The 17,300-nt window shown below is 36.3% G+C and overlaps 1 protein-coding gene across 7 annotated transcripts in view; it reads left to right on the top strand.

The window, feature by feature from the left end:
- The window catches only part of STXBP4 (syntaxin binding protein 4), a 187,693-nt gene that overhangs the window by 115,526 nt on the left and 54,867 nt on the right, over window positions 1-17,300 (top strand). Inside the window, exons 17-18 of one of the 7 annotated variants that reach the window (XR_010124586.1) lie at window positions 11,888-11,981; window positions 13,920-15,780. The exons of 1 other annotated variant lie outside the window; for it this stretch is intronic. Coding sequence is in view for 4 of the 6 variants with exons in the window: in XM_063655845.1 (XP_063511915.1) it covers window positions 13,902-13,936 (35 nt within the window). In the remaining 2 variants the exon portion in view is untranslated. Of the gene's footprint in view, window positions 1-7,801; window positions 11,866-11,887; window positions 15,781-17,300 lie in introns of those variants that run through there. 5 more of the 7 variants (XR_008494944.2, XM_063655847.1, XM_063655845.1 and 2 more) reach the window with 5 other exon arrangements.

Here is a 17,300-nt window from a genome sequence, read left to right as displayed (position 1 = left end):
AAATTATATATCAAAAACTCATAAGAGCTAATTATGTGAAGAAATTCTGTGGGTTTTAGGAGGAATGAAAATAATCACTCATAATGTGTTATGTGTAAGTTCAGAATTTTATATATCAGACATTTTTATGTTGGGGTGGCAACAGTGGAGGGAAACACCTGCACAGACATAGCCCAGTGAACACTGCCATTATTAATTTTCATTACCTTGCTAACATTAACTTCAGTATCTGTCAAACATGATTATTCAAAGAAAATATTTGAAATTCTGCAGAACTTATTTGGAAGAAAAGTAAAAAATTTCATCTGCACTTTTTTTTCCCCAATGATACTCAGTAATTTCCAGGCTGGTTAGAAATTAATTATGCAATCAGGTTTTTGATATTTTCTTTAAATTTTCTTTTCAATTGACAAGTAATAATTGTATGTATGCATGGGGTACATAGTGATATTTTGATACACATAATATACAATAGTCAGATAAGAGTAACTAGCATATCTATCATCTCAAACATTGATCATTTCCTTGGGTTGGGAACATTCAATATCCTCCTTCTAGCTATTTCAAATTATTTAGTACATTATTGTTAACTATACTCATCCTGCACTAGTATAGAACACTAGAACTTATTCCTTCTATCTAGCTGTAATTTTTTGTCCTTTAACAAATCTCTCCCTATCCCCCTGTTCTCCCTGTCCTTCCAGTCTCTAGTACCCTCTATTCTACTTTTTACTTCTGTGAGATCAACTTTTTTATTCATATATGGACACACGCACACACACCACATTTTCCTTATCCGTTCGTCTGTTGTTGGACACTAAGGTTGATTCCATATCTTGTCTATTGTGAATAGTGCTGCAATACACATAGCAGGATGTCTCTTCGATATGCTGACTTTCTTTTCTTTGGATAAATGCCCAGTAGTAGGATTACTGACTCATATTGTAGTTCTATTTTTGTTTTTTGAGGACCTTTATACTGTTCTCCATAGTGGCTTTACTAGTTTACATTCCCACCAATGGTGTACAAGGGTTCCCTCTTCTCTGCATCTTCTCCAGCATTTACTTTCTGTGTTTTTGATAATAGTCATCTTAACTAGGGTGAGACGGTAACTCATTGTGGATTTGATTTGCATTTCCCTGACGATTAGAGATGCTGAGCATTTTTCATCTATTTGCTGGCCATTTGTATGTCTTCTTTTGGGAAATGTCTGTTCAGATCATTTGCTCACTTTTTAAATCAGATTGATTGGTTTTTTGCTGTTGGTTTTCTGCTAGTAGTTTGAGTTCCTTGTGTATTCTGAATATTAATTCCCTGTCAGAAGAGTAGTTTGCAAATATTGTCACCAATTCTATATAGGTTATCTTTTCACTCTTGATTGTTACCTTTGCTGTGCAGAAGGTCTTTAGTTTGATATAATCTCATTTGTTTATTTTGCTTTTGTTGCCTGTGCTTTTGAGGTCTCATTCGTAAAATCTTTTCCCAGACTATTGTCTTGAAGTGTTTCCCCAATTTTTTTCTCCTAGTAGTTTTATAGTTTCAGATCTTACATTTAGGTCTTTGCTTCATTTTGAGTTGATTTTTGTATAGGGTCATTCATCTGCATATGGATATCCAGTTTTTCCAGTACCATTTATTGAAGAGACTATCCTTTCCCAGTGCTTTTGGCACCTTTGTCAAAAATCATATGGCTGTAAATATGTGGATTAATTTCTGGGTTGTCTATTCTGTTTCATTGGTCTGTGTGTTTTTAGGCCAGTCCCACGCTGTTTTGGTTACTGTAGCTTTGTAGTATATTTTGAAGTCCAGTAGTGTGATGTTTCCAGCTTTGTTCTTTTTGCTCAGGTTTGCTTTGGCTCTTCAGCCTCTCTTGTGGTTCCATCCAAATTTTAGAATTTTTTTCTGTTTCCATGAAGAATGTCATTGGTATTTTGATGGGTATTGCATTGAATGTGTAGATTGCTTTGGGTAGTATTGTTATTTTAACAGTACTATTAATAATTATTCTGATCTGTGAGCATGGGATATCCTTCCATTTGTTTACAGCCTCTTCCGTTTCTTCCATGAGCATTTTATAGTTTTCCCATGAGCATTTTATAGTTTTCCTTGTAAAGGTATTACCTCCTGCAAGGGTTATGCTTTGATGTTTAAAACTAGCAAATCTATGTTGTCCTTTTATTTAGAAATATAATTGCTAATGTTGGCACATTTTGCCAGTACTTTTTATAAATTTGTATGACATAGCTTTTCAAGTTTAATAGTTCAGATTAAATTCAACTGATTTTCTTTCTCTTTAAGCAGCAGCTTTTTCTTCATGGAAAACAGAAAATTACTACCATGAGGTAGATAATTCAGCCACAACCCCTCCCTCATTTTCTTTCTTTGCCTTGGCTATCTGGTTATTTCAAGTTATAATTTGAAATTTTTACTTGGGTAATTGCCTCTACTTTCTTCTTAATATAAGTGTTCTCTAGGATGTTATACTATGGAATTTTCTCAGAAAGCTGAAGGATAAGATTTATTGGCTCTTACAGCTTAAAACTAGGCTCTAAGGAATATCTAGAAGACAGTTCTGTTGCCCGGGCTGGAGTACAATGATGTGATCCTGGCTCACAACAAACTCCGCCTCCCGGGTTCAAGCAATTCTCCTTGCCTCAGCCTCCTGAGTAGCTGAGATTACAGTGCCTGCCACCACACCTGGCTAATTTTTGTATTTTTAGTAGAGACAGGGTTTCACCATGTTGCCCAGGCTGGTCTCAAACTCCTGACCTCAGGTAATCCACCTGCCTCAGCCTCCCAAAGTGCTGGGATTACAGGCGTGAGCCACCGTGCCAGGCCTAGAAGACAATTCTAAACCTTTCCTGGATTGTGGACTCCATTGGAATCTGATGAAAATCCTCTTCCCAGAAATGCGAGATTATACACATTTTGCATCCATTTTCAGAGTATTTCTGAACCCCTACCTAGGACTCTCCCGTGTGTAAGGAACATGAATGCTTTCCACATCATTGCATACATGGCCATCCCAGCCTCACCAGAATACCTCTAACAGTGGAGAAGTGTGTAAATCATAGAGGCAGCCTGGAAGGAAGCAGCAGTTTGAATACATGTAAACAATGCTCCGCAGAATCTCTGATGTTCCTTAGAGATGCTCCACAGAGCACCTCAATTGTTCATCCAATTTCACTGGCCAAATTGCTTAATTTCTAGGTCTGTTTTTGCATATAAAAAGTGGATCTCATAATATCAAAGTGGCAGAATTGAAAGATTAAATGAAGTACATATGAAATTTCCAAAAGAGCCTCTGGTAGGGTAAGATGTTCCCTGTATGGATGTTGTTGTTGTTGTTGCTGCTGCCACTGCCGTGACTACTGCTGGTGCCACATTATTGTTATATAAAGTAATTAATTTCAGTTTACTTTCTATGGTAGGTATTAAATTATTATTGTCTAAAGCTTCTTTCAACTTGGATACATATGAAAATATGGTAGATGAGAGCTTTTCATAATATGTATCATTTAATGTTGTTATTGATGTCGAGTGAGAATGTAATTGTCACAGGAAACTGTGGCTAAATGCCTTAATCAGCATCTTATCTTTCAGTTGTTTATTGCTAACTGTGAGGAAACTTTTGTCTGTTCTGTCATTATTCACAGTCAAACAGTCTGAAAACAGAATAGGCATTTTTAATCAGTATTGGAACCCCTGGAGATGCTTCTATTGATCTCCTTATGTTTACATGTTCTATATCATTATAATGCCTTTGTGTAGCTTCTATTTGAAATAAAATAGTTTTGAACTACATGTTCAGAACGCAATTTCTGTTTAACTGACATATAGATTGACAAAATGATTATGTAATAAAAGCATAAAGAGGCAGTTCTATCTTTAAAAATGCATAATAAGAAAAAATCTGGCCAGGTAACCCATATGAGGTCTTTAATAAAAAGAGAATATATTGACTTCTTGTTAAATTGGCAGCATAAGCACAGGCCTTTAACTACCTTCCTTCAGGCCTCATGGAAATGATAACTAGAATACAAAATAGGGCAAAAATCTTCAAAAGCACTAGCTGTTACAGGTGAATCCTAAAAACTTTTTAATATAGGAGAGATAGAACCACATGGACGGAAAGCAGGAAGGGCCAACCTGTTACTCCCACTGCTAAACAACAGTAGCGATTGTGGGAATAACTGGCTGGCAGAACCCCTGGCAGGAGGACGCTCTTAATATGTTCTGATTTGAAGGAGTAATGAATAAAGTCAAAGACAGGCTGGGGGTAGGGGGCAGACGATCTCTTTTCACTCTTTTTTATCTTAGTGAGTCAGTGGCATTTGTTGAAATCCTCAGGTTCACACAGATTATTTGTCAAGCAGAAGGACAACTGGGGCTTGATCCTTTAGAAAGTGGAGACACACTTTAGATCTGACAGACACTGGGGCATACAGGAAGCTTTAAATGTAAGAGGAGTTGGCACGACAGCTTCACCACCAAAAGCCACATCGCTCTGCGCAGCCACCTCTTGTTCTAAGTCACTTTTCACCCCGCTCAGACTGCTGAGTCATCCTTAAACTCACAATGCAAAGGTACATTTCACCCAGAGGTTTGAGAGGGTAATTCCAACAACAATTTGGTCAAATTTTAGGGCAATCAAAGGGTCTACACATTCTTTAAAATGTCAAAAACCAGTTCTGAGTAGAGAGCTCTCTAAATTCAAGCTTTTATGAATAAAAATGTATAACATATATAATGTGTATATATACACACACATCTCATTCAAGCTATTCTAGCTCTTATAAACAAATGCATAAATATATGATTGTGAAAAGATCCACAGTATTAAAGCCAGGAAATACAGCTCTCAAGATTCGTAATGGACTTCAGGATCAAGATAGAAGAGGGATCTCATGCTAAAACCTTCCCATTCTGCTCTTACACATAGAAATGACATTTTAAATTGTGTGTGTGTGTGTGTGTGTGTGTGTGTGTTTGGATAAAAAACAAGAAAGGAGTATCACCCTGCATCAGAAACAATATGAAACTATCATGATAAGTATTATTTTAAGCTTCAGAGATTTCACAGAATTGAGATCAGCAGTTGGAGCTAAGGTTTCTACACCCAAGAGGCCCTAAATGATGCCTAAGCAAAGGAAGCAAGGAGCGGGAATCCTTCTGTAGAGAATATACTTTGTTTTCTTAAATTGCTCATATATTAGGCATTTTAAAAAATCCCTCCAGTTTAGGAGCCATCTGGGCCTGCCACTAATTAAAGTTGAAAGTAAACATTTCATCCACTACAGGTGGGGAATATAAATTGGCATGACATCCTTGGGAATCCGTTTTTGCAGTATATATCAAGAGCTTTTTAAATATCCATTTGGAAGGTTTTTTTTGAAAGTTAAAATGTTTTTAATGGTCATATATTCTCACTCAATAATCCCACCTGTTACTATTTTTTTTTGCAAAAAAGATGTGTGTAAGTATATACATGTATTTTTATTACTGCATTTCTTATGTGGATTGAACATCCCAAATCTGAAATCCCAAGTTTGAAATGCCCCGAAATCCAAAACTTTTGAGTGCAGATATGGCCCCAGAAGTGGAAAATTTCACACCTGACCTTATATGATGGGTTGTAGTCAAAACACAGGAGCATAACACAGTTTATTCAGTGTCCCCAAGAGAAAAAAACTAACAAAACAAAACACCCTTGCAGCCCACTTCAGCTTTGATATATTTTTTTCTGAGCAAGCATGATGGTGATGCCAAACAACCACAGATTGTCCACATGGGTGACCAGAATAGTGACATCTTTGCTTTCTGATGGTTCAATGTTCACACACAGAATTGTTACAAATATTCTATAAAAGCTGTAAAAGGTGCTTATGAAACAAATGAATTGTGTGTTGTAGTCTTGGGTCCCATTCCTAAGATACCTCATTATGTATATGCAAATATTCCAAAATCCGAAATACTTCTGGTCCAAGCATTTCAGATAAGGGGTACTCAACCTGTAATATCAAAAATATGGATGTTACCATTATTCTAACGGAAGTAATTCGGGAATGGAAAGCCAAACATCATTATCTTTTCGCTTATAAGTGGGAGCTAAGATATGAGGACACAAAGACTAAGAATGACACAATGGACTCTGGGGACTTAGTAGGAAGGATGGGAGGGGGTTAAGGGATAAAAGAGTACACATTGTGTGCGGTGTACACTGCTCAAGTGATGGCTGCATCAAAACCTCAGAAATCACACCTAAAGAACTTATCCATGTAACCAAGCACCACCTGTTCCCCCAAAACTATTGAAATAATATTAATAAATAAATGAAATGAAATACATAACATTTTGAAAATATTTTTATTAACAGTAAAAAAAAGTCCTAATTTCTCTCAGTAAAGAAAGATTATGATTTTATATTTTATTAACAACCATGTAATTTAGTGTGTTTCATTACTATGAAAAATCTTTGGCATATTATTTTAGGCAACAAAAGAAATGGATGTTCAACTTTTACAGGTTGGTTCAATAACTATGTTATTTTTACTCTTCCAATTGAAAATAAGACTGTCAAGCAGTGACCATCTGATTGCATACATTTGTCTGTGCAAGTCTCGTGCATCACTTCAGATGTTCCTATCTGAAATCAGCAATATATTAACTTTTAAGAAGAATATGAGTAGTAGCTGCCTTTTTTCCATTACATCTGAAGCTAATTAGAAGTTACTTAAGCAGATTAGAAAAGGTTTTATAAGAAAAAGGGGAAAGGCAGTACTGTAACATTTTAAAGGCCTCGATGGGATTTATCTTTTAAATTCTTCCCTTCTGTACGAGCTAAAGCTTAGACTTGATATGGCGTCTTCTCATTCTACTTATTCTAGACCTCAGACATTCATCATTCTTTTCCTCATTTCCCCCAGAGCATATATTTATTAAGAAGCAAGCATGAATTTATTAAACAAAAAAAGTTTCTTTTTTTTTTTTTTTTTTTTTTTTGGAGACAGGGCCTCACTCTATCGCCCAGGCTGGAGTGCAGTGGCGCAATCTCGGCTCACTGCAATCTCTGCCTCCTGGGTTCAAGCGATTCTCGTGCCTCAGCCTCCCAAGTAGCTGGGATTACAGGTGTGTTCCACCATGCCCAGCTAAGTTTTGTATTCTTAGTAGAGACAGGTTTTGCCACATTGGCCAGGCTTGTCTTGAACTCCTGGGCACAAGTGATCTGCCCCCCTCGGCCTCCCAAAGTGCTGGGATAATAGGCATGAGCCACCGCACCCAGCCAAAATTGTGTTTCTTTAATGAAAGCCAGCTATACTATTAATATTTAGAATGGACATTATGGTTTTTTTCCTCTACACAAAGTAATTACGCTATTTCTTCTCCTAGAATTGGGGTGATGTTCCAAGCATTAGATAATAGCTTATTATATGATTCTGTGTCACTTGAGAGAAATTTTACCTGTTTTTGTAAAACAGACCTGTTCTCTGGTGACTTGATTATTCAAAGCCAGATAATAACCACAACAAATATTTGTGGCATTTTGCCATTCAAGGAAATGGCAAACTCACATATTCTCCTGTGTTGTTTCAAACTGAAAGTAGGTCACTGTTGTAAGGTTCCATTAAGAAACTATATCAAATTTAATCTTGGGAGTTTTAAGTTGGCAAATTATTGCCAGCAACAAGAGAAATAATTCTTCTCCTGGTACAATTTTATTTCCAGACAAAAATGAGTTAAAGAGAAAAAATATCGCTTAAGAAAAGGTAATGATTTACATTCATTATTTCATTCCTTCCAGAACTATTTGTTGAGTGTCTACAATGGACCAGACCCTAGGATAACAACACAAACAAGGCCCTTGCTATCGTGCTGTGTAGGTAAATTGTAGTGGGCAGAGATGGACAAGCAAGTTAACAAATAAATAGAAAACATAATTGTAGACAGTGATGAGTGTTATGCATATAATAAAACCAGATGATGTATTAGGAAAGATGAGTAAGTGGAGATGCTACATTAAATTAATTGACAAATAAGTCTTCTTTGAAGAGGTAACATTGCATCGCAGACTCAGCTAGGAACAAAAACTATGGGAAGGACCTTTCAGGCCCAGTACAAACGCTGTGGGATAGGAACAAACTTGACATACTTGAGGGACAGGAAAAAAAAAAAAAAAAAAAAGCCAGTGTATCTAATACGTATGAGCAAGCAGGAGAGCAGCATGTGATAAGGGTGGATATGTAGCAAGAAGCCAGATAATACAAGGCTTTGAACACCAAACTAAGGAGTTTGGATTTTATTTTAGTGTCGTAGGAAGGCAGAAGGAGTAACATGATGTGGTCTACATTTTAAAAGATCCTTTGGGTGTTTGTTTAAAACTGGGCTCTAAGAGTAGCAAGAGTGAAGAAAGCAGGAAGACTAGTTGGCTATTGCAGTGATTGAGGTGGGAGTTGGTAACTTGGGCTCAGTTTGAAGTAACAGCTAACAAATATTTATTTTTTAAAAAGGATTAGTAATGTGTCAGCATGTATAACTTTTTGGAACACCTGAAATTCGGTGTTAATTTTTAAACTTTCCTATTCATGTGCATATTGGTTCAATGAGTAAAAAAAAGTCCGGTAGCACAGACAGATCTGCTGTCATCTTGGATCTTAGACTACCCCATGTTTTTCTATTGTGCCTTCTCTGCACTAATCAACTATTGGGTATTTGCTTTTTTCATCAAACAAATTCCTTAAAAAGCGCTGAAATTATTTAATACCACCAGATACGTAGCAGCAATCTACTAATCTCTATTGGTACACAGGAAGCAAACATAGACAGTTCTTCAGTCATAAAAATCAGGAAGCCATGATGTTTCTAGTGTTTAACATACAAAAACAAATATCTAGTGTGAATCAATCCCAAAGCTCCCACATATTGCGAGTTTTCACAGAAGATCATTTCCAAGAAACTATTTCAGGTTTCTGTGATACTTTAATCACATACCGATAGCCTTAAGATATGAAGGCACAGCTAGACAAGCAAAACTTAATTCTCACTACAGGCAGGAATATGGTAGTTGTCAAGGGGATTGCAGGATGTGCACTATCTAGTATTTAATCAAGTGAAATCTATATACCTTACTACTAACATGGTGAACAGTCTATCACATTAAATGGTTTCAAGCACAAAGGCAGAAAAAATGCAAGGACTGCTTCTAAGATTGTAGAGGGCATGAGTGCTAAAATATAGTCAATTATCACTTTTTCAAAAGACGAAACTCTGATTCCTTTCACAATTAGAACTGACTATAATGATAGAATGCCTAAAGTATAGTGTGTGTTTCAGTCCTATAACTGGACAAGCAAAATGTAAATGATGCCAGAAGGAAACATCTTCCCGCAAGGCCTGAAAATCTCCTCATCCAGACTGAATGCCTTATTTTGGGTTAGTGGAATAGGTATTTTCCAGAGTTCACATGAGGACAAAGTATTAACAGCTCATCTCAGAAAAGGCAGCAGTACTAAAATGTGTGCAGTAACAGTCTTCATAATTATTTATCATGATAAAATAGTTCAATTCAGATCCAGAAGTTCAGTTCCTGCCTTCAACAACAGAGTATTAATATTACTGTTGCAGGTAATATTTTTAAAAATAACATTGACATAGAAGGTTTTAAATTTTTATCAGTTTTGCAGTTCTAAAGTTCTGTTTTACGTTAATATGTCCTCACAGCAACCCTGTGATTGAGACATTATTCTTTTTAATTTAAACTATATGGAAAGATCAAAGCTCATAGAACTTAATGATTTACTTAAGTCACAAGTTTGGAAAGGACAATGTCAGAATCCTAACTCGGGTCTTCTAATTCTCTGTCCAGGGTTCCTAATAAATTTTGTGAGTCTCATAGGAATATAGTTAAGACATGATGTCACAATTGAACTGGTAATTATTTTTTTCTCTTTTAAAGTATATGAAATAGCATGATGTGTTATAATTGATAGCACCTTAGATTTGGTGAAATATGATGACCTTTCTGAGTATTCGCTTCCTGTCTCTGAAGTCAGGGTACAGTCTTCATATGGTTTTCTCAAGGATTAAGTGACCTACTATGAAAGTGTTTTGTTCTGTAACTATAGGTTTATGGGGGTTTTGTGTGTTTGGGTTTGGTTTTGTTTTGTGTTTTTAGACAAGGTTCATGCTGTTGCCCATGCTGGAGTGCAGTGGTGTGATCACAGCTCACTGCAGCCTCAATCTCCCTGGCTCAAGTGATCCTCCCACCTCAGCCTCCTAAGCAGCTGGAACTGCAGGCACACACCACCACACCTAGCTAATTTTGTGGTATTTTTTGTAGAGATGGGATTTTGCCGTGTTGTCCAGGCTGGAGTTTATGTTTTAGAGTTCACTTTTTATTTTAATTAGAATCATTCAATAAAATATACCTCATCTTACCTAATTTTCATGACTTACAAATATTCAGGATAAAGCAATAGATTGCATTGCCTCAAGAAGCTTTAGTAATTTTCAATCTGCTATAAGATATCTCCCTCATTGATAACATTGATTTTCTCAGGTGATAGGATTGGGAGATTATCTGTTTTTTTATTGGAAACTTTCATATTGCTTGTTTTTTTTTTTTAAGAATAAGCATTTGTTACTGCTGAACTTTAAAGCTTATTTTTTAAGTAAAAGAATTTTTAAGCATCATGGAGATCTCACAGTAAGAAACAAAAGCTCTCTTTGGGACTATTTGTATAACAATACATAAAAAGGTAATAATAAGTGTTCCTAGGTAAAGACCTTAAAACTGGGGATGCACTCCTCCATAAAGTGAGCTTAAACCTCCAGACGGAGTTAATAGCTCTTTGCTCAAACCTGTATTATTGCTCTTTTCATATTGCCTTGTAATTATCTATTTGTATGTTTTTCTTCTCACTGAATTTTGTCCTAAACTGCTTTGCATCTTTAGTGACAAGCACTGTGCTGACTTCATTATAAATAAATAATAAATCTTTGTTGAATGAAAAAAAATGAACATGTAAAGTCAACAACTGAATCTTTAATAATTTTTTTTCTGAAAATGTGTGACCTTATCCAACCAGCATTATTGGTAAAAATTATAAAGCAATTAGTTCTTGGGACTACACAGTGCTATTTGTGTTTCTCATTTCTTTTATAATAACTGCAGAATTCTAATGAAAGTTAAAGTCAAAAGTAGAATAGGGAAAATATTCAGAGTGAGAAAACTTGCTTCTTAGACAAGTTATTTTACAACCTTAAGTAAATTATTCAACCTCACTTTTGCCCCATTTATAAAATGGAAAAAATGATGTATTTGTCTCTAAGCATTATAGGATGAAAATGAAGTAACATTTGTAAAAAATTGCCTGTAGTTAGCCAGGTGCGGTGGCTCATGCCTGTAATCCCAGCACTTTGGGGGGCCGAGGCGAGCGGATCACGAGGTCAGGAGATCGAGACCATCCTGGCTAACAAGGTGAAACCCCGTCTCTACTAAAAATACAAAAAATTAGCCGGGCGTGGTGGCGGGTGCCTGTAGTACCAGCTACTCGAGAGGCTGAGGCAGGAGAATGGCGTGAACCCGGGAGGCGGAGCTTGCAATGAGCTGAGGTTGTGCCACTGCACTCCAGCCTGGGCAACAGAGCAAGACTCCATGTCAAAAAAAAAAAAAAATTGCCTGTAGTTTTTACTACAGATAAATAAAATAAATTAGTTCACACCCTAATTCTATTTTTATCAAAAAAGTAGATTCATTTTTACTTGTAGAGAAGCAGAGTAGTGAAAAGATCATATTCTATAAGGTTCAAATGCCAGCTCTATGGCATAATAGATTTGGCTTTGAGAATTCTATAAGCTGGCTGAGTCTCATTTTTTTTCATCTATGAAGATGGAGATATCACCAACCCATAGGGTTGTCCTGAGGATTAAAGCTAATGTATCTGAAGTGGCCAGCTCATTGGAAACATTATGGCTCACATCTGGTAGGTACTTAATGTCATCATTATCATCATCATCATTATAATCTTCATTGTTCATTGTCATTGCGTAAAAGGATTATTTTGTCCTTACAGCCTTAAACAATTCTCTTCCACCCCTCCTTTTTTTTTGAGAACTGGAAACCCTGGAAGATAATGAACAATTTCTACTAATATAGATTTATCTGATCTATCGTTACATTACTTCTCTGAGAACACGTGAGAAACCGTGTGCTAAAACCCTGGAAAGCAATTGCAAAGTTACATTTCATGCTTTCAAGTGGCAGTAATTTTGGGTAGGAAACCAGTCTTCAACTCAAATTTATTTAATGGATATAAAGATTGAAATAATAAAGAAGTTTATATCTAACTAGCAGCCTCAAAGGCCCTCTGGAAACGTTTCATGCAGTCTTATATATGGAATGAAGGAGGCCTTGCTGAACTTGTGTAGAAAATGGAAATACTAAAATTGCATAGGAATGAGGTCTAAATACCCAGTAGTTCTCTGCAAACCCATAAACTAGATATTCACAGGCATTTCATCCATGTGAGGCGGGAGTAAGCCATATAGATATCTGAAGGAAAAGTGTTCCAGACAGAGGGAACAGCAAGTGGAAAGGCCCTGAGGCAGGAGTGTGCCTGATGTGTTTGAGAAAAGCAAAGAGGATAGTTTGGATTGAGAGGTCCAGTTCATTCTGTCGTTAAGCCCTCAGTTTAATTGCCTACTGTCAGAAAGGCCTTACCTAATCACCTGTCTAATGTTGACCTTCTCTCCACCTCCAATACTCTATTTCACTCCCCTATTTTATTCTCTTCACAGCACTTTATTTTTTGTTTGTTTACTTGTTTATTTTCTACCTCCTTTAGTAAAATATAAGCTTCTTGAGAACAGTGATCTTGAACGTCTTCTTTGCCACAATTAGGTAACACCTAGAACAGTGCCCAGTACCTGGCACATATTCAAGAGACACTTATATTTTTTTATTGTGCTTAATATCTATTTAGTAAGCACATTTAATATTTAACAGATGAATGTTGAATATATATATTTTAATTTCATTTACTTAGGAATGAACTTAAAACAATGAGGCTCCATTTTTATTCACCAGAGTGCCATATATTAACAATGATTGGTCATCTATAGTGTTAGTAAATACGTGAGGAAACCAGCACACTCATACACTGTTGATAGTTGTATACTTCATTCAGCTTTTTTGGAGAGCAGTCTAACTGTGTCTCTAGGAATCTAAATGTACATTTTTTGACCCTTCAGTTTCACTTCCAAAGTCTATACAGAAATATCCATTTATATGCATAAATATAATATAAAGACTATAATGATGTATTGGTTAATGACAAGGATATATTCTGAGAATACATCATTAGACAATTTCATCATCGTGCAAATATCATAGAGTATTCAAACAAACCTAGGTGGTATAGCCTACTATCTACTTAGGCTATATGGCATGTAGCCTATTGATCCTAGGCTTCAAGTGTGTATAGCAGAAACTGTACTGAATGTGGTATGCAATTATAACATAATGCTAAGTATTTGTGTATCTAAACATGGGAAAGGTACAGTAAAAATACAGTATTATTATCCTATGGGATCACTGCAACAAATGTGGTCTGTCATTGACTGAAACATGGCTATACAGTGCATGACTCTACCTACTTGCATGTACAAATAGATGTCAAATAGTCTATTCTTTCCACAAATATTTGTTGAACACAATTTATCAGGCACTAAGAACATAGGCCAGCTTTGCTAATGTCCTTTAGTATAAAGCAAGCAGCTGAAGCTCAGTATTGAAGCAGGTAAAACTTGGAGGAAGAACAGAATCAACTCTTGTGTATATAGATCCTAAGTAGGTACCACATACCATCTGCTGAGACTTTCTGATTAAAATATTTCTGTCGAAGGTTATACCTTTTTTTCAGAGCAACACACCTTATAGAAGGGGAATAAGACTACAGACAAATTTTCCTGTACAGAAAGTCATGAATATGAGTGAGGATGTTACACCATAATGAGCATGAGAGATGAAAAAAGGAAGAAACTAAAGTAAAACCATTAGAGTGAACCTCAACCAGCCCAGGCATAAAAGGAGCATGAATGATGCCTTCTGAAAGTGGATCATTAGTGCCTGCCAACCTGTTGCAATACTGAAGCACTGCAACTGTTTTATTATCTGCTGGAATTGTATTTCTACCAAAAGATACTAAAGAGGGTGTGATTGTTTAATTATGTACATATCTGGACATATATTACAGACTCCATGGGCACAGTTTTGTTTTGTCTTGTTTTGTTTTAAACTTGGCTAAAATTAATTTATTCTCATGTTTAGAGACTGTGGATGGGAACGTAGCTTGTGGAGTAAGAAATCCTAAAAGGTTAACGCTACTGTGTACAATTACTTATAGCCTCAATAAGGAAAAAGCGTGAAAGTACTCAAGTAAATCAAGGGAAGCTTCACAGAATTCTTTGATAAACTTACATGTTTGAACAAATATACAAAAGATGGACAAAGAAACAACCTAGAACTAACAAAAACTTTTACACATAGTGTTAGGGAAGTTAAAGCCAGGATTAACTTAAACTTTGAAAAATAAAGGTGAGAAGAACTACATTTAAAGCAGTAATGAAAAAGTAGAAGACTTGGTTTTTAAAGGTAACATAGAGGGGAAGAGTCTAAGTGTTGTGTTGGACAGACTCTTTGGGTGGTTTCCATGATTCCTGTTTCCTGATGTTCATGCCTTTGTGTGATCCTCTCCCCTGGAGTATGTTTGGGACCTGTGATTTGCTTGTAACTATACAATACAGCAAAGTCACAGGTTGTACATGATTATATTGCATGAGATTTTAGTACCAATTTTGCTGGAATCTTGCACTCTTTACTGGCTTCAAAGACATGAGCTCCTGTGTTAGGAGACTCATGACAAGGAACTGAGGACAGTCTCTGGGTGAAACCTTCAGTGCTCCCCAGTCAAGCCTCAGATGAGACCACAGCCATGCTCAACCTGTAGATTGAAGCCTTATGAGATCCTAAGCAGAGGACTCAGCTAAGCCATGCTCAGACTCCTGTCCTACAGAAACCATGAGATAATATACATGTATTGTTCATGCTGCTATATGTGTGGTAGTTTGTTACACCACAATATAAATTAACACCATAAACTATTGCCATTTGCCTCTGTCTTCCCAGTGGGAAAATGACCTTCACAGTGGCAAGGCTAGAATTTTTCCAGGAATAAAAAATATCCTTCTATTGGAATAAGGGATACAAATTACATTCTTATGGCTTTTAGGCACTCTTCAGACTCCTTTTGAGAGATAAACACCCTCCCTACCCCCTTGACACTTTTCTATCTAATCAAAAGAAATTTGGGGGAATTAGAAGGGTGATTTTTTACCATCTTAATTAAGACACCAGCCTCCAGAACCAAACAGCAGCTGTTGTATTAGAAATACCACTATGAATCTTCCTGAGGTAAATAGTTCTCCCTCCTTACCATCTGATGTTGTCTCATTCAGCTTAACATTTTAGTACCTATCATGGTGCTTGACACATAGTTGATACTCATTGATTAATGAATGAATTCCTCATTAAGTTATCTCATCCATACATTCAATAAGAAAGAGGGAAATTCACCCTTTGCTGTAGCACATTTCCTTCTTAGACTTTTGGGAATGAAAAAGCATACATGATTTTTATTTATGTACAAAGAAGCATGAATGAACCATGAGAATACAGACATGAGTGAACTGCTTTTGTAAATAAAAGGAGCTTTAAAAACCTAATGTGAATTCTGATTACTTCATAATTCTCTTTATATTTTCTCAGTCTACAGAGTTGTGTATAGTTTTCTTTGAGACACGTTCAGAGTTAGTAAATGCCAAAAGCTTGTCTGATTCCAAATGATACTGACATAATGGACTCATTTGTTATGTCTGTGTTCTCTATCTTTGCATCACATAAAAGTACAAATGTTTTTATAACTTGACAATAATTGAAAATAAAATGCCTTTATCTTTTTCATTTATTTTTAGCTTCCTTCTTTGTACACCCATGATGAAAACAAAATTTTAGCATTATTTATTCCTGTTGAATGCCTGGTACATTGTATCTCATTACTAGCAATTTGTGAATTCTTATTTTTTTTTCTTTTTTGTACTTTAAGTTCTGAGATACATGTACAGAACTTGCAGTGTTGTTACATGGGCATACACGTGCCATGGTGGTTTGCTGCACCCATCAACCCATTATCTACATTAGGTATTTCTCCTAATGCTATCCCTCCCCAAGCCCTCCACCCCAAGACAGGCCCTGGTGTGTGATGTTCCCCTCCCTGTGTCCATGTGTTCTCATTGTTTAACTCCCACTTATAAGTGAGAACATGCAGTGTTTGGTCTTCTGTTCCTGTGTTAGTTTGCTGAGAGTGATGGTTTCCAGCTTCATCCATGTCTCAGCAAAGGGCATGAATTCATCTTTTTTTACGGCTGCATAGTATTCCATGGTGTATATGTGCGACATTTTCTTTATCCAGTCTATCATTGATGGGCATTTGGGTTGGTTCCAAGTCTTAGCTATTGCGAACAGTGCTGCAGTAAACATATGTGTATATGTGTCTTCATAGTAGAATGATTTATAATCCTTTGGGTATATATGCAGTAATGGGATTGCTGGGTCAAATGATATTTCTGGTTCTAGATCCTTCTGGAATGGGCACACTGTCTTCCACAATAGTTGACCCAATTTACACTCCCACCAACAGTGTAAAAGTATTCCCATTTCTTCATATCCTCTCCAGCATCTGTTGTTTCCTGACTTTTTAATGATTGCCATTCTAACTGGTGTGAGATGGTATCTCATTGTGGTTTTGATTTGCATTTCTCTAATGACCAGTGGTGATGAGCTTTTTTTCATATGTTTTTTGACCGCATAAATGTCTTCTTTTGAGAAGTGCCTGTTCATATCCTTTGCCCACTTTTTGATGGGGTTGTTTGTTTTTTTCTTGTAAATTTGTTTAAGTTCTTTGTAGGTTCTGGATATTAGCCCTTCATCAGATGGATAGATTGGAAAAATGTTCTCCCATTCTGCAGGTTGTCTGTTCACTCTGATGATAGTTTCTTTTGCTGTGCAGAAGCTCTTTAGTTTAACTAGATTCCATTTGTCAATTTTGGCTTTTATTGCCATTGCTTTTGGTGTTTTAGTCATGAAGTCTTTGCCCATTCCTTTGTCCTGAATGGTATTGCCTAGGTTTTCATCTAGGATTTTTATGGTTTTATGTCTTACATTTAAGTCTTTAATCCATCTTGAT

This window comes from Pongo pygmaeus, chromosome 19, assembly GCF_028885625.2.
Source record: "Pongo pygmaeus isolate AG05252 chromosome 19, NHGRI_mPonPyg2-v2.0_pri, whole genome shotgun sequence".
Classification (NCBI taxonomy): Eukaryota; Metazoa; Chordata; class Mammalia; order Primates; family Hominidae; genus Pongo; species Pongo pygmaeus.
This window is presented reverse-complemented; position numbering and strand designations above follow the sequence as displayed.